We start from the raw sequence: 21,763 nt of genomic DNA, 5'->3' as shown, positions 1-21,763 counted from the left end.
ACTGTTGTTAATACATTTGAATAAAATAAAGTAGAATCTGCAACCAACAGAATTCCTGTCAACATGTGCAGCTTCTGTCTTTTCATTAGCAGTATCTTATAATGGATGTAGCTTAGTCCCAGATTCTGATCCTGGGTGTATGTCATGTCACTTACACCAGTGAGTGTGGCTTTTTTGCACCTTAGGTTCCCATTCTATTAAAAAAAAAAAAAAAAAAAAAAAACTCTCAAACCTTCTGTGCTCTACGGTGGAATATAAAGTATTAATATTCACTAATTACTTTAATTTCTAATGATGACAAAAATGAGATCCATTTATTTTTTTCTTCTTTAAAACTTTCATTATGATTCTTAAAATATGCAGAAAATATCTATCAAGTTAATGTCACAGCTGGTGAGATTTGTTGTTGATTTTTCTTTCTGAATCAAGAAATCCTGCTCTTGAATGTCAAAAGAATGAAGCCCAGTTTTCCTCTTTTCCAAATCAATTAGCAGTGCCCTTTAATTCTACCTCCTTCTGTAATATCCACCCACTGCTTATGCAAGCAATGAATATGGAAATATAACTCATGGTAACTTTACGTGTATGTCCAATTTTCATTGTTTTTAGTGCATATTGAGGACATGATGCTTCGGTGCATGATGATGTCCTGAAGCAGTTACTCTTATTCTCAGTAGAATGATGAATATTAAATAGTCTAACCAAAAAACAGTATGTGAACCTTTAGGTCTTGTAGTGTTAACACACTCAATAATTTCATTAATATAGTAGTAAATCAGTGGGGATGAGGGATTTATAGGGTACATATTAATCACTCTTAGTATCACCTGTCTCTGCAGTTCTACTACTAAAACTACAGCAATATCACAAGGTTGAGTATCAGAAGCACTGAAGTCCATAATGTCTGAAAAAAATCAAAGTCCTAAACCAAACAAAACACTCAAAGTAGAAGGACTTCCATCACCCAGCAATTTTTTAATTATTTACTTTTTTTTTTTTTTTTTTGAAGTAAGTGCAAATCTGCTTATTCTAGCTGTTACTGCTCAACATTTTGAATTGAGGAAATCACAGGAAAGGAATAGACATCAGTGCGCTCTACCTACCTGATTTACAGTGCATGATGTATACTTGCATTTAAGTGTTTACATCAAGACTAAGGTAATGTGAGTTTCTGTGCACCAGTCAGCCATGTACCTGATAGTGTTCTTGACCTAGCATATCCGTCTGGTTTGTATTACTTCACCAATAAAATCTTAACATTAAAATCTTAACATTAAAGACATTTACATGGATGTCCCGTCTGCCATCAGTAGAAATTTATTACTTTTGTATTTTAAATGTACAAAGATTTAAGAAGCATAATTAAAATCAAAAATACAATATACGATGAAAAGAGATTTTTTTCCTTCACATTTCTTCATATTTTTCTTAACATATTTTGGGTTATATTTCATATTAATTTGGAGAACAGAAATAAAGTGAAAGAATAACCTAAATAGGTTGAAAGCTAGAAACATCGGTTCATAAACACCTGACACTGATACTGTTTGTCTTGGTAATTTTTATGAATAGTACCTGGAAAGTGAGCATGATTTTCAGTTATTCCAGTATGAATAACTTTGACTTGACATGATGTGGTGCCAGTTGTTACATTCATGAGTGCCACAAACATTTTTTCTCTGTGAATGGTATACCCTTTGCTATCTCCCTCGACTGTGCATTGCTCTTGGCTCATTCATATAACATTATTTATTGCTGTATTGAGTGGTAACTGTTAGAGTGAGTATACTTGAATTTGAGTATACTCATTATACTGATTAAGAGATAATTGACTTTAATATTCTATTTAAGCTACTTACAAGTTTGCAATGTCCAAATCATGCCAGAAGTCAGACAATTGCTCATACTGCTGCTGCATTTCTCTTTGTTCTTAGGACTTCATTTATTTTTTCCTCTTTTCTTTTCGTATTCTCTATCCGCCTTCAACCATCTCTTACTGACTGCTTGATTCACCCCGCTTCTCCCCATGTTAGAATTGCAAACCCAAAGGTAGGATTTCCTAATTTGTATTTAATTCTCAAAACAGCAGTGCTTCAAACAATCCATTGGCTGTAACTTCATGAAGATATTCTGCATGCAAGAATAAAAGAAAAAAATAATAAATGTTCTTATTTTTCCTATCATTATTCTTGGTGATTATGAGCAGAAGTACTATTCTCAGCACTGGTGTTCAACACAACAGCTTTCTAGGTATAAAAGTAGCTTTCCTTATTAGCAGGTGGCGGTGCTGATCAAAACTAATATGCAATTGCAGTACTTATCTAGCAGAATATGTGGAATGAAAACAGCATAATATTATGACACAATTATCATAACTACCTCACCAGAAATTAAGATGTACAGAGTAAGACGTAAAACCACACTTTGGTTTTACTTAGCTTGCCTTGTTAATTTGAAATACACTAGACCAGGACAAATCTGCTTAGAATTCTTTAACTTTTTAAAAGGCATTCCAGCTTCCAAGCAAAGAAAAAGCTTACTTTATTCTATTTCATACGGAGATATTTCTATATGAGGTATAAATTTCAGGCTCTGTACTAGTGTTTTATGTTCACAGAGCTATGAACACAAATCATAGTGGTTACAGATAAGATATGGCTGAAAAACTAACAGATTTTTAATTTCTTTTCAGGCAGATTAATCTTTTTCAACCATTCTTTGATGCAAAGACATCTTAAGAAAAAATCTGCTTAATGTTATGGGAGCATCAGGAGCATTGGCAAATGACACATTCTGAAGTCAGAGTTTATTAAGACAAAAAATGGCAGCATGGTATTTGGAGTGAAAGGGAGGAAAATGGGGAGCGTGGAGATGACCCTCCTTATAAAGGTTCTTATAAAGACTAAAGGTTTCACCCTTATGTCTGCACTGCTAGAAATATCATTGACTTGTTGGCTCTATATATGGTCACGTATATACCTCTGGAATTTAATTAGACTAATTAATTATTTGATTTAGGAGTGTTGTTGGGCTAGGTGCCTGGAGCAGGAACTGGTAACTTATAAGCAAGGTTTTCTTATCTCTGAATCTGGCTTTCTGCCTCACTTCTGTTGTTTTTCTTCCCTTCAGTCCAGTTTTGTAAAGGATCTTTGCTAAACAGCTTAATGGAACAATTAAATTAAACAAAGCACAAGCAGAACTGTTGACGGTGTCAACAATGGCATCTGGTCAGACCAATGTGTCCACAGATGTGAGAATTGGAAACCAGAGTGGGTTTATGTGTTAGCAGAAAAACAAAACAAAACAACTTTGAGTGGAACATGATCTGCTAACAGATGAAAATATAGTGGCCATGGAGGCAGTTGGAGGGAAGAAATATCTGATCAGCCATCCATAACAATGATCTCCCTTCCATTGACTTCAGAAGAAGATTCGTACTTTCTTTATATTCCCTCCCGAGTGGCAAACCAATTTATAATGAATAGAGAGTTAACAGATGTAGCAAGTCACTCTTTTGGAGTGCTGGAGGCACAGCTACAATGATTACATCTGTATGAAGGAGGCTACTATTAGTTTTAAAGGAGAATGTAAACAGCAGATAAAAGATGGCAGACGTGAAAGTGGCATAATATTTTATGGGCCTAAATTCCTGAGATATTTCATTCTAATAACACTATAAATCTTCTTTGTTATTTATTCTGCAATTTGATAGCATTCCAAAAAATAAAAATATATTAACTCCTGTCTGTTATGGTGCATACAAATGAGTCACCAGTGAAGCACAAATATTTTTTTGTTTCTCTTATGTGTGCATAATTGTTAGTGAGCATGGTTTAGATATCTCTTCTAACATTCATGGCATATTTTTTGTGTAGTAAAAAATAACATTATTGTGAAATGGAAAATCTTTTCCTTGACTTTTATTAAATTTATCAATTTTATTAAATTTATTTTATTAAATATGCTGAATTCCTGTGGTTCTCATACTGTTTTCTCTTCTTCTTGCCCTTAGTCTCATTGCATCTTTCACCATCCTTGAACTACTCCCAGTCTTTCCTGCTCTCCTATTCCACACCTCTCTCCTCTTTGGATTTGCTGCTCTTTTTTCCTCCAAATCTCTTCTCAGAATCACTGTTGCCTTGCTCTCTATCCAGCCTTGGATCCTCGCTCTTTTGGATCACTGCGTCTTCCCTCTTATTTGGCAGGTTCAAGTTGTTTCTTTGCTGTTGTCACTTTACTCTTCTTTCTAGGATTCAGTCTCCTCCTTGTTTTCTTACTACTTTATGTATTCTTGCTACCATTGTAGTAAGATGATTTTTTCTGTGTTGATAAACACAGAAGATACTGCAAGTGCACTGTACTCTCAGGCAGCAGCAAGGATGTTTCCTTGTGAGGGAAGGATGGATGTCAAGCTGGGAAGTCTGCAAGCCAGGTTCAGAGTGTGGAGCAATGGGGTGGGTATGAGCCCAGCACCTCTATGACTGCAATATAGCCCAGGAAGGGAGCAAAAGCAAGAGCTTCAGAGTAAATGCAGCTCAAGAGAGAAATGGGGGAAATTTCTTCCTGCTCTTTCTCAAACAGCTTCATGGGCAATTGCAGCTTCTGAAACACCTCTTGCTTCCCAGGGAGCTGGCCTTGATCACACACAGCTACACTCCAGGGGCGGGGGAAACACTTCAGCCTTTGACACTGCATGCTTGAACTGAAAGTATTATGTTAAGGGCCGAATCCAGTGTCATCTTCCACAGATTTTTAAGTGTCCAACTCAAGGCAAGTTTTTTCCTAGCTTCTGCAACAGCTAAGTGGTTTGTCTGTTTGCTATGATATTGTTATTCAATAATAAATTTTATTTATTTTTATTTTTTTTTACAAGCGTTTGTTTATTTATTTTTAATGTACTGTAGCATAGGAGTACGAATTTTATAAATGTTCTTCCTGAACATCCAAAAGTGGGCTTTGGATACCAAGTGTATATTTACTGCTGTCAGGGTGCATCTTTAGTATGTGATTCCACTGGTATCTCCATTAAATAAATTGTTTATAAATATCCTGGATGGTTTCGGTTGAAGTATGGGATTACAGAAATGCATAAGAAATAAGAATTAAATAAGATAAAGAAATGCAAAGGGCCAGCAAAGGTTACCTAGTCTAAAGGGTCAAAAATAAAGATGCATTAACAGTTTGGGATTTTTTCTAAGTTTGAAGTATATTACATTTTGCAGTTTGTTTGTTTGCTTTTCTTTTTAAAGCAATAATAAAATTTGCATAGTCTTTCCTTCCACCTCTCTAAAGATAATATTTTCAAGCTTTAACTTCTAAATTCTAATACTATAGTACAGTATTATTAAGATAAAAGTATTACAAATTTTGTCCAGGGGTGAGAGGCTGGTTTAGCTAAGTAGGCCTTAAAAATAATAAAAAAGAAATAAAAGTAAATAAATATTCCTGTATCTTCTAACAAAATCACTGATTTTACCAATGAAATGCATGCCATAACTAGTCATATATATGGATGATTGATATTTCCATTCTGACATTCTGGTAATTTTTTGTGGAGAGTGCAATTGAGTAGACTAAAAAAACCTATGTTAAAAAAAAAAAAATAAAAAAAAAAATCTATCTGATACTTTAAGTTATTGAAACCTTAATTGACTACTGGGGCTGATTAGAATCAGTATTTGAAAAAAAAAAATATTTGTATGTTCTAAATTTGGTAAGGTTTTAAATGATGCTCTAACAGCAACTAATTTTCAATGATTTGTGAAACTACTTGTAGCCTTTTCCCCCAGTAATCTGCATCTTTTTAAAGGAAAATTGGTGTTCTGCTACACTGTTTGGAAGGAAATCCTGACGTTGCTGTAACAAAGCTATGGTTTTACTCCTCACGGTGCTTTTAATCCTTTGCATTTCAAAGAGAGTCCAGGTACCTTGCTGGTCCTGGTGTCTCCAGACAAAGGGAGGCAGCTTTCCTTTGCCCATATCCTGCAGAAAACAGAGTTGCTTCCCCTGGTGGCTGTCCCCGCAGGATGCCTGACCCCCTTCCCTCCTCTCTGCCGTACCATTTCTCAGAGCACCACCCCAGAGGATGCTTCTCTTTCCCTTTAGATCATCAGATGCCATGCAGTGAAAATGAGCAGACAGATGTAGGCAAATCACCTTGATTTTTCAACATTTCTGAAATATCATTAGTTTTGTTTGGAGGACAACGTTTAATACAGACCATTAAAACTTAGTGTGCAAAAGATACCCAGCCTAGTTTCTCCTGTCTTATGGCATCTCTCTGCATCTGAGTAAGAAGGTAGGATTTCTTTATCTGTCTTGATGCCTTCAGTTTCCTTAGGCATGCTTTGGGCCAGAACTCTGGTAAAGAGAGCATTTTGCTTAGCCATCACAGAGGCTTTCTTTCCCTCTCCTTTGACTTTCTTGTCCTTGGCTCATGTTGCTGCTGACACAGGCTACCCTGCAGCAAAAGTATGCTCAGCCACTGATCCTTTCGTCCCTATGTAAGTTTCCTGTGCATTTTGCCTGTCTCCCATTAGCACTTTTCAGTCACTGTCTTTCTGACATCTCATTGGAAATTTCCCTTCTTTCCCCCACTTTTTTATAGTTACCGCTATACTTTATACCACTGTGCAGTTCTGGAGCAACAGAGAAACGTGTTTGTTGAATGTGTGTCAAAACCATTTAGATGAGAAAACAGGAGAAAATCATTGACAAAAACTTTAAAAACACATCTGTTTTCACAGGAACAACTAATAAATGAATAGCATCAATCATAATTCATAACATGTATGGGATATTTCTCAGATCATCATACACTGACACTCCATGAAAATCTGTTTGGTGAAAAAATTGCTGCTAAACTCTTCATTAGACATTTTTCTTTGACCTTTGAATGTACAGTGTCTGAATTTCCTGAAGTATATTTAGTGATATATTTACGTATTGCCACAATGTATGTTTTAAGATCAATGTTTCTATGTTAAAATTCCTACACTTGCACAGCAATGTTATTTGTTTTGCACAGGTGAGAAAAGGATAAACAGAAGAACTTCAAATGTGAACAAAGAAACTAACACAGTCTCCTTTAAAAATAAATAAATAAATACATAAAATCTTAGCGTTAATATTTCTTTTACTGTTGGTTTTGTGTCTTTTTGTACATCAGGTCATGATTTCAGCTAAAAAAAAAATGATTCTCAACATTTATTTTACTGCTGGGAGTTGATAGCTCAGGACACAAAATGAAAATAATGATAAGGTGAAAGTTTAACTCAAAATTGGTATGAGTCACTTTTGAACTAAAAAAGAATGTACTGCACCAAATGACTAAAGTCGCTGGTCACCAACTGCTTCAAAGGGCAGTGTGCAGCTCTTTGAAGCTAGGACCTAGGACCATGCCTAGGACCATGCATTCAGCTTCAGTCTCTTTATTCTCTGCAAAATAGCTCTGGTGTATTTTAAAATGCTGCAGCTACCCCCAGAACATTAAGCATTTATCATGTGTACTCAGTGCTCATACTTTCTTTTTCTTCTTTTTCTTCTGAAAAGCTGGATTGCCCAGAGCATTGAACCAATCATTAAGACTGTGGACAGGGGTGCAGTTGGGTCTGGCTGCTTGGTCTCATTCTCTGAGTGTCCAAAACCCTTTTCCTTATCCCACAAAGGGGCTGAAATTCCCCCTTCTGTCAAATAGTGTCTCAGAACTTCTCATCTTTACTGCTTCTCAGCACACGACATAACTTTGCCAAATGCTAATTTAACTACCAGAAAGCCTGAAAATGCTTTTCAGCTGAACACCACTCCTACATGCTTAGTATATATTCATTTTGTTTCCATTGGAGTATGGCAGTTCCAAAGAGGCTAAGGTAATTGGAACTATTCCTTAACTTTTGAATCTGGCTTTTTTGAAACTTGCCTGTTGCTGATGCATATTCTTGAAGACCATAAAACCACCTTAGTTTTGTGTCAGTGCATCTTTTTATTTCTAGCCTCCTTAAGAGAAAACCTGTATAAGTAGAAACTTGAAAAAAAAAAAAAAAGGAAAAGGGAAAAGAAAAAAAGAAAAAAAAAAAAAGGAAAATATTTTGATTAATTTATTCTTTACAATATTAAATCTTTAAGAAAAATCTAGATAGGTATTTTTGTTTGTTTTTGTTTTTTAATTTTACGATATGTAGAGAATGTCTTTCTAAATATATCATGTTCAGAGGTTTGGGATGGGAGAAAAAATATCGTATTTGTTCAAACTGTTTATTTTTAACATTTTTCTGCGTCTATAATAAAATGTTTTGTGACTCTTCACTTATTAATATTTCTGAGAAGCTTCTTTGGGGATCAGAAATTCCCTCAGTCTGCAAAATGGGAGCATCTGTTCAACAAATAATGTAGCAAGTATTGCTTAACCTTTACTGCAGTTGCATTCCCTTTCCCCCAAAACAATTAAAATCAAAACAAAACAATCAGCAAAGGAGTGAGACAGCCATTTCATTCTGTTAGGTTGTATCTCTGAGCAGGTATCATATATATCTACTTTGGTATGCTAGACAGTGTAATTCATTAGGAAGAAAACATGTAGTAGACTTGAAATTATGAAAAGAATTCACCAGTTGGCTGGTGAATTCACCTTACAATATAGATTTAACTTCTTTCTCTAGCCAGGATCCAAATGAGAAACTTTTAAGGAATACATTTTCCTTAAATTCTATAGGTATGTCCTCTATACATATGTTAAAGTGTAAATAAGGATTAATACACAAAGCTGGACAAAACTTTATCTGTTACCACATGCTTGCATATGGGCTGTGTTGAGTCCTACACAGTAAGGAACACTTGGCTACTGCTTTTCTTCACATAGATCTGGTAGTACAGAAAATCTTGACATTGTACTGCAAAATTCTCGTGCAGGCAATGTTGGTCAAAACCTGTTGTTACACTGTTAGAGTCTGGCTTGTCTTCTCCTGAGCTTGCAGGGGATTACTAGTCTTGGACTGCAACCATGAGACAAGTACAAAGGGAGATGAGTTACTGTCTCCAAAGTGTCTTGAGGACACATCCTCAAGGCTCCATGTCTTTTTTTTCCTTTTTGTCAAATTATTTTTCTCCTGTTTTAACAATCTTCTGTTTTAACTTGCTTAGGCCGTCTTGGGAGAGCCTAATTATTCTCCAGTGTGTTTCAGAGCTGCTTCAGTAAGAGACAATGTGTGTTACTGTCATTGTTACCAAGAAATATCTCTAAGAATAAGTTCAAAAAGAAACATTATGAAAACAAACATCAGTTGCAGTGGGCTGCTGAATTTCTGGCACACTCTTAAGATACCTCTATTGGAATACAAGTTCCTAAAAACTTAGGGTATACATAGGCGTGTGATGTTAGGAGGTAGATTGCTGAGTTTTATTTGCTTTTAAGTAATAAGACAAAATGTTATTAAATATTTAATATTATTTTGGTCAGAGGGGGACATTAATGAATTGTAAAGGCTATGGCTGGCAGTCGCATTGGACAATCTTGATCATGACTAATTTATTTACACCTAAAAACTAGTTAACTAAATTTTTTTTCTATATAACTGTTCCACCTAATTGGAGTGAGTTCAGAAAAGAGCAGCATGACTGGGAAGCTAGGGAAATTGCTTTTGAGGAGATTAGAGAAATTAAAATTCATAGCCTGGTCTGCTCATGAATATTGGAGGGAAATGAATCCCAGAGTATTAATGGCAGCAAAAATATTCTTGGCCTTAGAAATGGTTGAACATGGCTTAAGTATTCAGCAATCTCTGATCCATGTTTTAAATCTATTGGTGTAACAGAGAGGAAGGCATTGCAAGTGTCTCCTTTATGAGAGTGGGATACAGCCATTTGCATGTCAACAAGCACATGAAAATGAACTCATGATCCATAAGCCTGCTGTGCATAATGGAGTATCTGCTTATCCAAATTGTCAGCATGGAGTACAGAAGCTGTGATAAAACCTGAAAAACTACTGAAGAAGAAAAGAGCTAGTCCCTGCAGTGGCATAGCACAATCAAAAGTGCTATCAAAAGTCTAAGGTTTTGTTGGAAGTACAGAAAAGTGTGATTCTGTATTTTCTTGTTTCCCTTGTTTCAGTTTGTGCAAGAAGCTCATGATGCAGTCTGTTGGACATCATAATGCTTCCTCAGGGAAGAGCTAAAACCCTTCTTTTCCTTAATTGATAACAAGACATTACAAACTTATTGTTTCCTTCAAGGTTTTATACTGTTGCTGCTTTCCAGAGTGCTAGAACAGCAAAACTGCTGATGCAGATCGTTTTTCATTGTGCTGCATGGATCCTCAAATACCACTGTATGAAAAAGTGGGAGCCGAGAAAAAACTGCATTAGGAACTTAAAAACACCACCACATAATGCTATTTCTTCCAACTCCTTCTTCATAATGATTTTTTTCTTCTCTCTTTGTGAATGAACAGGAGTCTAGTCACAAAACCTTTACATTTTCTGCAAAAGTACATTTCCTGAATCATTAGTACTATGCCAAAACACATACTTCTGATGGGGGAATTCAAAAGGCTCTGAGATTCCTAATAGAGAGAAAGTTCTGAATGAGAAAGAAAACAAACAAAAATGCAATACCCCCATTCTTTTCAGTGTAGGTTTTACATGCACATTTATCCCTATATTCTTGTTCATTTCCCTTTGTTACCACTACTATTTCACTGCAGTAAACACAATCACTTTTACATAGGGACCTGCACACAGAAAAAAGACCTTTAGTGGCTAAAAGCAAGAAAAGAACTTGCCCTAACAAGTTTACTTTCAGGTTTATTTTTACAGAATGTCTGAGGCTGGAAGGGACCTCTGGAGGCCATCTTGTTCAAACCCCCCGCTCAAGCAGGGACACCCAGAGCAGGCTGCCCAGAACCATGTCCAGGCAGTTTCTGAAGATATCCAGTGATGAAGACTCCACAATCTTTCTGACAACCTGTGCCATGCTCAGTCACCTGCACAGCACAGAAATGCTTCCTGATGTTCAGAGGGAACCTGATGTTTTCTAGTTTGTGCCTGTTTGGGCACCAGGACAAGAGGCACCACAGAAAGAACCTGGTTTCATCTTCCCTGCAAACTCCCTTCAGGTATTTATTGATATTTATTAGATTCCCCCTGAGCTTCCTCTTCTTCAGGCTGAACAGTCCCAGCTCTCTCAGCCACTCCTCATAGGAGAGGTGCTTGGTGGCCCTACATTGGACTCTGTCCAGTATTCCCATGTCTCTCTTGTACTGGGGCTCCAGAACTGAACACAACACTCAAAGTATGGCCTCATGGGCTGATGCACCTAAATGATGTTTTGTCACTGGCTGAAGAAAAAAAATAATAGACGTGTTTCAGAAGCTGTTAATAAATCAGACAGACAATAATGGATAAGTAAGTACCATAGACTAATTCTGAAAATTGCATCATTCTGAATGGTTATCGCATGTTACAGATCTGTTGTCAAATCTACACATACATAATCCAAGTCTTATACACACCTAGGGAACAAGATTGTGACTGTAGGCTGTTTGATTTAAATTTCTCGAAACTGCTGCAGTTGTATAATATAGTTTTTTTTTTCTTTTTTTTATTTTTTTTTCATCTCATCTTTACAGGACAGATTCACTTATCTTTTAACAAGTACATTAAATGTAGAAATATGTCAGCCTCTTCAGACTTTTATAATACCTTCCTGTTGCTATGGGAAAATATAGTACTTCACCTTTCTAAAAGCCAATAAGAGAAACAGAACATTTACTTTACCTATATTTTAAATCAGAGAAAGACAGGTTCATCACAAGATAAGAGCTTCACTGTAATGACATACATATCGTCATCTTTAATAATTTTTTTTTCTTAGTTTAGTTCCTAACCACACCTTGAACTATAAGGGGCCAGCCACACCAGTTTTGAAGTAAAGGTGTTGCATAAGATAGCTTCAGGATTTTAAAATGATAGACGGTTTTGAGGTTTGGATGATGAATATTCCTGTTGATTACAAGAATATTAAGTTTTGAAACTAAAATACATGGATCATTTGTTTTCTTAATCATTACAGCAGAAAATGCCTGTAACTTTGTGTAGGAACTCATCTGAAGTCATCTAACAGCTCCACAGACCGTAAAAATGTAGCTTTTTAGGTGTATGGACAAGCATAAGTAGATATATTCCTAATTTGCCTAACAGAAAATGACTGAATGTGGAGCTGTGAAAGCTGCTACTCTGTCCTATCATTTCTACCAGCTTGATCTGAGGCCTCCCAGTAGGTCCTGTTTGCAGAAGTAAAATGGTTGGAAAAGGTGTCATCTGACCCAGTGTGTAATTGCAAAAGTATTAGTGAAAGAAGAAAATATGCAGGCGAGATACTGCTTTTACTATGTTCTTTCCAAATGTGCAAAGACTGAAGAGAAGGGTTGTGCAGGAAAGCAAACAAACAACAACAACAACAAAAAAAAAAAACCCACACCATTTTATTATATGCTGGGAAAGGACGTAAGGTAACTTGTAAGGTTAGTAAGGAAATTAAGTTAAGAGAAAGGAAGTTCAAAGAGGTATTCAGATAATATTGGGAACTGAAGATGAGACTTGCCTCAGGCTTGAACATTTTTATAAATGTTGTTTGCATTCCCATTCAGGGATTCCAATGACCGACAAAGCAACAATCATTTAATTTTAGAACCAATATATATAGCAAGCTTTTTGTGGGGTAAGTTTTCCTTTACTGATTCTCTGTTGGGTGTGTTAACCCAGTCGGAGCCTTGCAATAACACTGCTGCATTACAGGTAATAAAGCAATTGGTTCCAACTGGCCATAAGTAGCTACATTATACTGCAGTTCTCCAGTATGGACATACATTTATGCTTACAAACTTGGTAGTGGCAATTGCTGCTACTGCAACATCAAGTGAACATAAAAAGAAAAACAGGTCTGTTGGCTGAGGACATAGTCATACAATTTAGAGATAATTTAGTTTACTAAGCAAGCCAGTGGGCTTTGCAGTAAAACAAACCAGAATTTGATTACCTACTATTACTAAATGTGATTTAACCTTGTTTAGGAAAGAGAGAGTCTCTCTCTAGTGCTTTGCTAACGCTTTATAAATTAAAATGCTGCAGTTACTCCCATGGCCATTCTGTTTAATTTACAATCCACTTGCATACTAGCTATTTTAGGCATAATTGTATAACATGCTATGTCAATTACTTTTATAGAAAAAATTAAACCACCTGTAGCTGTTATGTCATGGGAGGGAGTTGGTAACGGTTGTCTTATGGGATTCTTTTTGGCTCTTGTTTTCAGAGCAGTAATGGCAGCAGTCCTTTGATTTAGATCAAAGTAAGAACAAAAGCTTCTAGGAGCAAGTGAGAGTTAGAAGGTGAAAACAAAGAAAAAAAATAAAAAGTAGTAAAATCCCATTCCATAGCCTAGAACCAGACTACTAAAATGAGGAAATCAACTTTAGATGTCTACAGCCACAATATTGCTTCAGTGTAATTTACTTCTAAGGATGAGACCAAACATTCAAAAGCTTGGATATCATATTTTCTCCCTTGATTACAAACCAATGAAATGTTATCTTGCCTGTACAGGTGTTGATTTTTTTATTTTTTTATTTTTTTTTCCCTCAGCCTATATCCACTTACAGTCATTAAAGATCTAGGACACTTAGTATAAATATTAAAGATGATATATGAAGTCTGACAAATTTCATCTTGGGTAATTACACTCTGCATAGTTCTTCTACCTTGAGAAAATTTTTCTGTGATTTTGGTAACGTAAGTATTCTGCTGGTGTGATATTGTGCTCTTTAGTAGCTGCAGAGATGAACAAAGCGATTTCATATATTAGTCTCACTTTTCTAAGCATTTTATGAAAATTGCACAGTATTGTGTGTTTATCTGTAGCAGCCTATGCAGGAGGTTTTACATTCAATAAATGTGAATTATTTTACCCAATAAAAAATATTTTAATCGTTCTGAAATGGATCTGTGTAAATTAATTACTCCTGGTGGTTCCCCAAATTGCCACAGCTTTCTTCTTTAACTCTGAGATATAAACTTTTTTGTGTAGGAAACTGAAGATTATTGCCTGTGAATAGATTTCTTACTGGCTAGATAGTAGGAGGATTAAATTCATAATCAGCCAGATAGTTTGCCTAATAAGCTCAGATCTGGCATCAACAAGAAATTGAAGAGTACAAGTTCAGCTAACCTGCACGTAGGTGCCCTTTCTGTGTTTATTTGACAGTTTCTTTCTCTTCTGGCTGACTGACATTTCCCTCTGGAAATAAGAGTACAGAAAGAAGGACAGCTAATTAATACCTCCAAATTTTGTTTCTATTTCTAGCTCAGCAGCAGTTTCCCTTTTCAGCCACTTTTAGGGAAAATCTCAAATAGTTTCTGATGAACTATTATTGCTAGCCAATTAAAGTTTTTTTTTTTTGTGTGTATATATATATATATAGCACTGGGCAGATGTAATCATTTAACTAAACAGTAAAATTCAAGTCAATTAGCAAATAATGATATATCCTCACCTTGAAAAGTGTGTTCCATTTTGGTCAGATCCATTCTACATTAGACAATAGCAGATAAAGAATGTCTGCATAGAAGAGAAATGGAAATCAAAGTATAAAGAGAGCCTTTATCTTTGAGAAAAGGCTGAGAAGACTGATGTTTCCAAGAAGATGTTAAAACCAAAATATAGTGGAAAGATAAATTACTTCAATGTATTTGGGATCAGATAGGCATTCTTATTTCTCTGCTGTCATGTGCAAAACTCAGAAGAAGTTGAAAAGAGGAAGAGTTTATAAATGACAATGAAAACTTATTGTAAGAACTAAAACAAAAGCTGTTATTAATAAATTTAAAATTTAAAACTATTAAAGGAAAAACATATACTTCCCATTTTTACTGTGTTAATTAGACTGACAGACTGTAGTTAAAAGATAAGATTTTACTGGAATTAAACTATGTTACCAATGTATGTAAGAGAAATATGATAATGCCAAATAATTTTGGAGACCTTTGAAACCACATAAAATTATATACTTTAAATTAATTAAAATTAATTAAATTAAATTAAAAAATTATACCTTAATAAATAAACCACATTATTATTTGTCTATTTTTAGAATTTCAGAACAGTTTATTCCTTGTATGTTCTATTCATAGCATCCTGCATGTTATCCTGAAGCATTATGATGTGTTAAATTGGGTAGATTATTGTTTGTTTTGAAATGGCAGGTCTTATCTTCTTTTAGTCAACTTTGAAATTATTAAAGTTCAGTTCTAAGCTTTATAAATAATATCTTGGAGCATTTGTTTCTGCTTCCAAGAAGCAGGGAAAAATTTCAGGTACTGTATGAGTACACAGCAATCAAAATTTACTTCTATGTAATACACTGTGTTATTTCAGGCATCTATTTTATGTTCACTGCATTTCTTATGTAAATCATTCTATTTAAAATGGTTAGAGTAGCCAATAATTAATTGGGATTGTTTCTGGAAAAATTATGTAAGGACTCCAAAATATGTTTCTTCTAGTAGATCCTGCTAATTTTGGCATATCTGCACTCAGATATGTTCAGATATGTTCAGAACTCCCTGAGAATTTGTGCTTCCACAGAGAAGATACCTTCTACAGTGCTTCAGCACAGGTTTCTCTTCTATGCTTACTTAGAAGAGAAAAACTTAGACTTGCACAGATAATCACCAAGGGTTCAGAAGGGGAGGCAGTAAGTCCATGGACATGATCTTCTTCAACATATCCGCTGAGGAACACCATGCTTTGACATACCTGCTGCAGCGTCATGCTGCAAGATATACACCCCTTATTTTGTGGAGTGGCAGATCAGCCTAACATTGTAGTTTTGTGTGTTTTGTTGTTAATTTGGGAGTGCTCTGTATTGGAGTTAGCTACTGATATGCTAATGCTTTCCCATAATTAATGGTTTGTTAAACCCACAGGGCAGTAGTGCCTGAATTTCAGGCAAAAGTTAAAGGTTCTGCTTCAAATATTTGTGGAGAAGAATATGCAGCCAGCAGAAGATGCAGTGTTTAGATGTGAAAGCTTTCAAACAATGTTGACATACACATATATATGTATATTTATATATTTTATACAAGTTATTGAAGAATCACAAGAACGTTTGTGCAAATGTATATGTTTTGCTAAGTGAGTACCATGATCCATTGCAATGCCCAAAATGAAAGAGGAAATTAAGACAAGACAATAAATCAGTGCAATGCTTGGATATTATAAGCCATCCACTGCCATTTCATTGCTTCATGTAAAGGATGGTGTTTTCTTTTGTAACCTGGATATGGCAGTGATGAAAAATTCCTTTCCTTTGAACAGCTTTTAAAATTTGCTTGTAGTGTCAATATAGGCATTGCCATTACACTTCCTGTAATACACTATGCAACAGAAATAAGGGCCTGTCACAGAAATATTTATTTTTAAATAATACTCAAAATACGAAGTGAGAGAGAGAAATTACACTTCACTATGAATTTAGGAAGTAATCAGAATACAATGAGGTGTCTTATATTAACTGAATGTTATATCTTTGTTAAGATTGATTTAATTTTCAAATGTCTAGAGGTATGGATTTTTCTTTTTTTGATTGAATGACTTCCAGAAGAACTGAACTCTGTAAATTGCACTGTTGTTTGAATCTGTTGCATTTTAAAGGAAATATTTAATTAATCACTTTCTGTTCCTTTTTACGTAGTTTATTAGCCTTACTGCTTTACATGGAGTTACTACGTGTTTCTTCTGACTTAGAGAACTATCATGGGAAATCATAGGAAAATTCTGTCTCCCCCTCCCCTCCACCCTTTTTTTTAAGGAGGTAATCTTGGAAGTCAGTAATCAATCAATTAATATTAGTAACCAAGTTTATATATTAGTAAACAAGCTGAAAAATTCTTCTGTCACTCACCTGCAGAACAGACAGAATGGACACCCAAAACTCGAAATGGTGATCTCTGGTCCTTTCATTTTTTTAGAAGAGATGCAGGCTTCTTTCCTTGTGTGAGGACAAAACAAAGGACTGGTTATGGCTGACACCATTTTTTTCTGGGTGCCTTTCTGCACATGGGTTGGCACATTCAGTGGTGGAATAAATGGCCTCTCTTCTAGAGTGGAGAACTCAAGAACGTGAGGAAACCTAAACTACTGCAAAAATGTGGGCCAATAAATTTCTCCATTTTAGTAGTTTCCCTGATACTATTTATTAATAACTTCCGCCGTTATATTGTGATTGTTTGTATTCTATTAGGATTATTTCTTTTGCGTCTGTAAAAGAATATGGTTGAAAGTCTTCATCCTGGGATCACACTGATCCCTGAAATATTGTGTTTTAGTTGACCATGTTTTATCACTTGAGAAAAAAAGAAATTTTTGGAAAAAAAATACAAAAATAAATGTGAATAAATGAAAGGAGAATATGGAAATCAAAGGTGAGAACGAGGGAAGAGAAATACGTCAGAGCCTTAAAAGGGGAGGATTTAATGCAATAATGAAAAATTGCAAAGAGGAAACAAAATGTTACTTTTTTTTTTTTTTTAAAGGAACAGAACTTGACAGGAAAATTTATTGAATAACTATTTTACAATATAAGAAATGTACAGGTTGGGGATAGTGAATTTTGTTTGATTTATTTTTATTGTGCTTTCCTCCTAGATCATTAGCTCTATGGCTTAATAGAGAAAGGAATTGACATTCAGCTTGAGAGGACATATAGCTAATATAGAACTCGTGATATTTGAGTATTGAATATCCAGAAGAATGAAATCAGAGAATATTGTTGCTTATATATTACATAGATATAACCTAAAACTAACTGGAGTCTATGTGATTTCCCAATGAGTAAAAATATACATCTCCTGGAGCCCTGTCTATGGGGATTTGTTATTGTAATTCAGTACAGATAGCCTTCAAAGAAAAACAAACAAAACCAAGATGATAGTCCCTATGAAATTATGTTTTTCTTTCTCTTCACCACAGTCCGTAAGCAACAGATTGTTAATGTTACAATTTGTTATTATCCATATTTAAAATAGTAATAGCTTCCTGATCAAAAACAAGAGTTTCTAAGCTTTTCAAAAAGTTAGTAAAAACTGTTTCTAATGGAAAGAGTTAAGTGACCTAAGATTAGTGGTCACTACCAGTCCTCATTTAAGAGACTGTTTTTAGCGTTAGATCATATGTGTTTCTTGATAATTTTTTTATTTTTATTTTTCTGAGAGTTCCTTTTACATTACTGCATTGGACACAAGAGCAGGATTTAGTTAAATTATTAGGATGGGCACAAGATTAGTGTTTAGTGTTAACCTTACACTTTTTATGCATGAGCTGCATAAATATCCTTCAGATCCTATTTTTCACACTGCATACCCTCTTGGAAATCACATTAGTAAACACAGAGCAATTAATTTTATACAGACTGTCCCCTAAATCAACTGGGATCATAAGCTTCTTTTGTTTTTCCCCTGATGCACAGCCTTGGCAAGATCTTCCCAGTAGCTGTTGAAAATGCCTAATTGCCATTTATAAGATCAGGATTTGGGGCTCAACACTTCTAGGTTAATGTTCTGAGACCGAAAAGCAATGTTTTGTTTCTCAATCAATAAATAATACATTCTCTCTGGCTGCAGAATAGAGGTTTGGACACTGCATGTCTCCTTGACAGCACTATATTTTGCTAGCTGGAGGCACCAGTCGTGCTGATGTGCATTTCTTTAATTTTCAGTCTCATTTCCACTAAAGATTTTAATTATATGCTGGTGATGCTTAAGAAGAGGAAGGAACAGTGCTTCCCTGCATTATTTCTTGTAATGCAGAGGGCAGGGGTTTTCTGATGCGCAGCATTCAGCATGTGTAGAAACAGATGTCTGTCTTTAGCAAACTGTCATGTGTCACACTTAACAAAAATTGTACTAAAATAAGCTGGGGAAGGACTGTGAAGCTCAGGGAGAATCACAAAGCCTGGGTCTGGAAGCACCGGAGTGCAGAGTGCTGACAGCAGCGTGCTCCCTCGTGTAAGTTTGCAGGGAGCATTTCTTCTTGGCACTGACACAGCAAAGTCTCCACTCCTGACACAGATGTTCCTCCAGCAGCTCTGAAGTAAGGCTGCTTGCCGGATACCATACCTGGGGGTTAGTGGTCTACCTCAGCCTTACAAGTTGACTCACTACTGATTATCCAGTGCTTAGAGAAGCATGAGATGCAGGGCTTTATCTAATAATTCTGTCTCAGCTAGGGTGGCTGGTGAATTGCCACAGCCCAGTGCAACGTCGCTTTGTACTACTGCAACTTTCTTCAAAGCAAACTATTGGTAAAATCCTCTCATTTCCCTCTGATCACGAGCTGGTGTGACGACTGGAATGATTTGCCTGTTGGAAGAATGTTGACTCTAGAGTGGGAGTCGGAGGGACTGCAAACAGTGGGTATTGTTGTGATTATATTTGCATCTCTGAAGCTGCTTCATTTGCTGGGACTGATTGATTTTTCTGAAGGTAAAGTGGTCACTTGCAGTTTGTGCTGTTTGTAGGTGTGGTATCTGATCTGCTAAAATAGACTTAGAAAGCATCAGGTATAAAAGCTGGGAAATGAAAATGCTTGGGAAATGAAAGTAGCATTCAGACTAAAAATCTGGGTTTGTTCCTGCTGGTTACTTTGCTATTGTAAAACAAAAGTATATGCTAGCATCAGGTTGGTATTTTACAAGGAATTAGAAAGGATGAAACCAGTGTACATAACATTTATCTGTCAGTTGCCTTTGAAAGCTGTTCACTGATAGAAAACTTGGTACATTTAGTGGATCTTAGTTCACATTTATAACACTTTGCTTTTCTGATTTATGATGCAGTTAGAGTTTTGTTCTGCCTCAGTATCTGTGTTTTACAAATCAGTTTCATAGATAAATGCAAAACATTATTTTTATAGGATACGTAATACAGGTGCAAGTTTAGAAACAAATCTGCTTTACGCCTTTCAGAAAAAAAAAAAAACAAAACAACATAGATACCAACATTAAATATGGGTATTTTAAATATATAACAAATGTATGTTTTAAAACTCACTTGCTTGCTCAGATTCCTGTCTGCGCTCTACTATATGTCATATCATTTAGTCTACACTCAAAGAAGACATCACATTAATTTTAATAGGATTTTTACCTCTACATGAAGTGTTTGTTTAATATATACTTTATAGAAACAGGCTATTTCAGTTCAGTTATTAATGAGATCTTTGTCTGTCAAAGAAATTTTCACCTAAATTTCTTAGTGTGGACTGGTGTAGTAAGCAGAAGCTATTCACTCACAAAAATCGTTTCTCAAAAAATACTTTTTATTTATTTATTTATTTATTTTTCTCTGTATTTGTACATGTGAGACCAAACCTCTTTTGCTTTGTAACTGTTTCAGTGAGAAACACATAGCCAAGGAGAACACTCCAGTTTTCTGAAACATTAACTTTTCATCATGGAATAGGATCTTTGATGGATGTAGATTCACATCATCACCTCATAAAATCATTCAGTGTGCTGATAAAATGTGAAATCTTTAACATAGCACTTCTACAGCTACTGAACTATTGAAATAAATCATCCTTAAAACCATATGTGAAGAAAATATATACCATTTCTTATTTTTCTGTATAATACATTTATTATGGAATTGTAAAATTACTATTTGAATTCTAAACAGATGTGTATTTTTTCTTATAACAACCCTTTCTTTTTGTTTCTTTATCCTCTGGGTGTGTATAATTTTTAGCATTAAAAATCCTCTTAGTAGATATGTGTTAATTTTTATTACACATGCTAATATCGTTTATAGAAGAATAATTATATGTATATACACTTTCTGTAGCAGATGTGCACAGTTACATGTTTTTCTTAACTTTTCACAGAATAATGTTGCTGTTAAGTCTGGGAAAGTGTTTCATGTAATTCCAATTCCTTTCAGAAAAAAAAAAGGGGGGGGGGGGTAAAAATTATACCAGTTCTAATATAAATAGTAAATTCAAGACAGAAGACAGTATAACAGCAGAAATCTAACTTTTTGTGTTAATATACTTATTAGTGCCATCCATGATAATACAATAATTTCACTCAGAAGTACCCAGTGACAGAAAACCAGTCTCTAAATATAAAAAGTCTAAATATTATAAAGTAGAGTGTGTATATATAACATCTCCAGTGTGAATGGCTGCAATGACTTGGGGGATTTCTAGTTCCCTTAAGGCTGATGTAGCCTATTTTACTCATCCATGTTGGTGCACTGCCATTACCATTAAACAATAATTCTGCCCCAAATGATTAAGGAATATTTATAAGGTATTCAGAACTTATGGCTTGTCATCCTCACACTGAATGCAAGGCCGGGTTTATTGATATGCAAGGAGGATCATGACATGCAGGTCAATGTTGATCCTGAAACCAAAATGGGCAATAAACCCTCCCCATCTACCCCACAGAGGCAGGGTGTGAAGCACATGCTGAAATATTTTTTTTCTGTAGTTAGACTTTTGAAGCATTAACATGTTTGTCTTAATATCCGCAATATATTGACTTATTTTGAAAATGTCACTGTTGCATAGGGCATGCTTATCCCATTGTTTGCCAATAAGACAGCTTTAGAATAAAAAAAAAAAAGCTTGAGAATAGCCCATGAACTGAATTGTACCATGTTAAATAGTATATTATACTGTATGTTATCACTACCATGATTACTATAGGTGAC

At 35.2% G+C, this 21,763-nt stretch overlaps 1 protein-coding gene across 14 annotated transcripts in view; it reads left to right on the top strand.

Moving 5' to 3' along the window:
• KCNIP4 (potassium voltage-gated channel interacting protein 4) overlaps positions 1-21,763 on the top strand; it is a 431,453-nt gene that overhangs the window by 302,405 nt on the left and 107,285 nt on the right. Inside the window, exon 1 of one of the 14 annotated variants that reach the window (XM_068680024.1) lies at positions 10,814-11,109. The exons of 10 other annotated variants lie outside the window; for them this stretch is intronic. Coding sequence is in view for 1 of the 4 variants with exons in the window: in XM_068680013.1 (XP_068536114.1) it covers positions 19,420-19,531 (112 nt within the window). In the remaining 3 variants the exon portion in view is untranslated. 3 more of the 14 variants (XM_068680020.1, XM_068680013.1, XM_068680025.1) reach the window with 3 other exon arrangements.

Source organism: Anas acuta, chromosome 4 (genome assembly GCF_963932015.1).
Source record: "Anas acuta chromosome 4, bAnaAcu1.1, whole genome shotgun sequence".
Lineage (NCBI taxonomy): Eukaryota > Metazoa > Chordata > Aves > Anseriformes > Anatidae > Anas > Anas acuta.
This window is presented reverse-complemented; position numbering and strand designations above follow the sequence as displayed.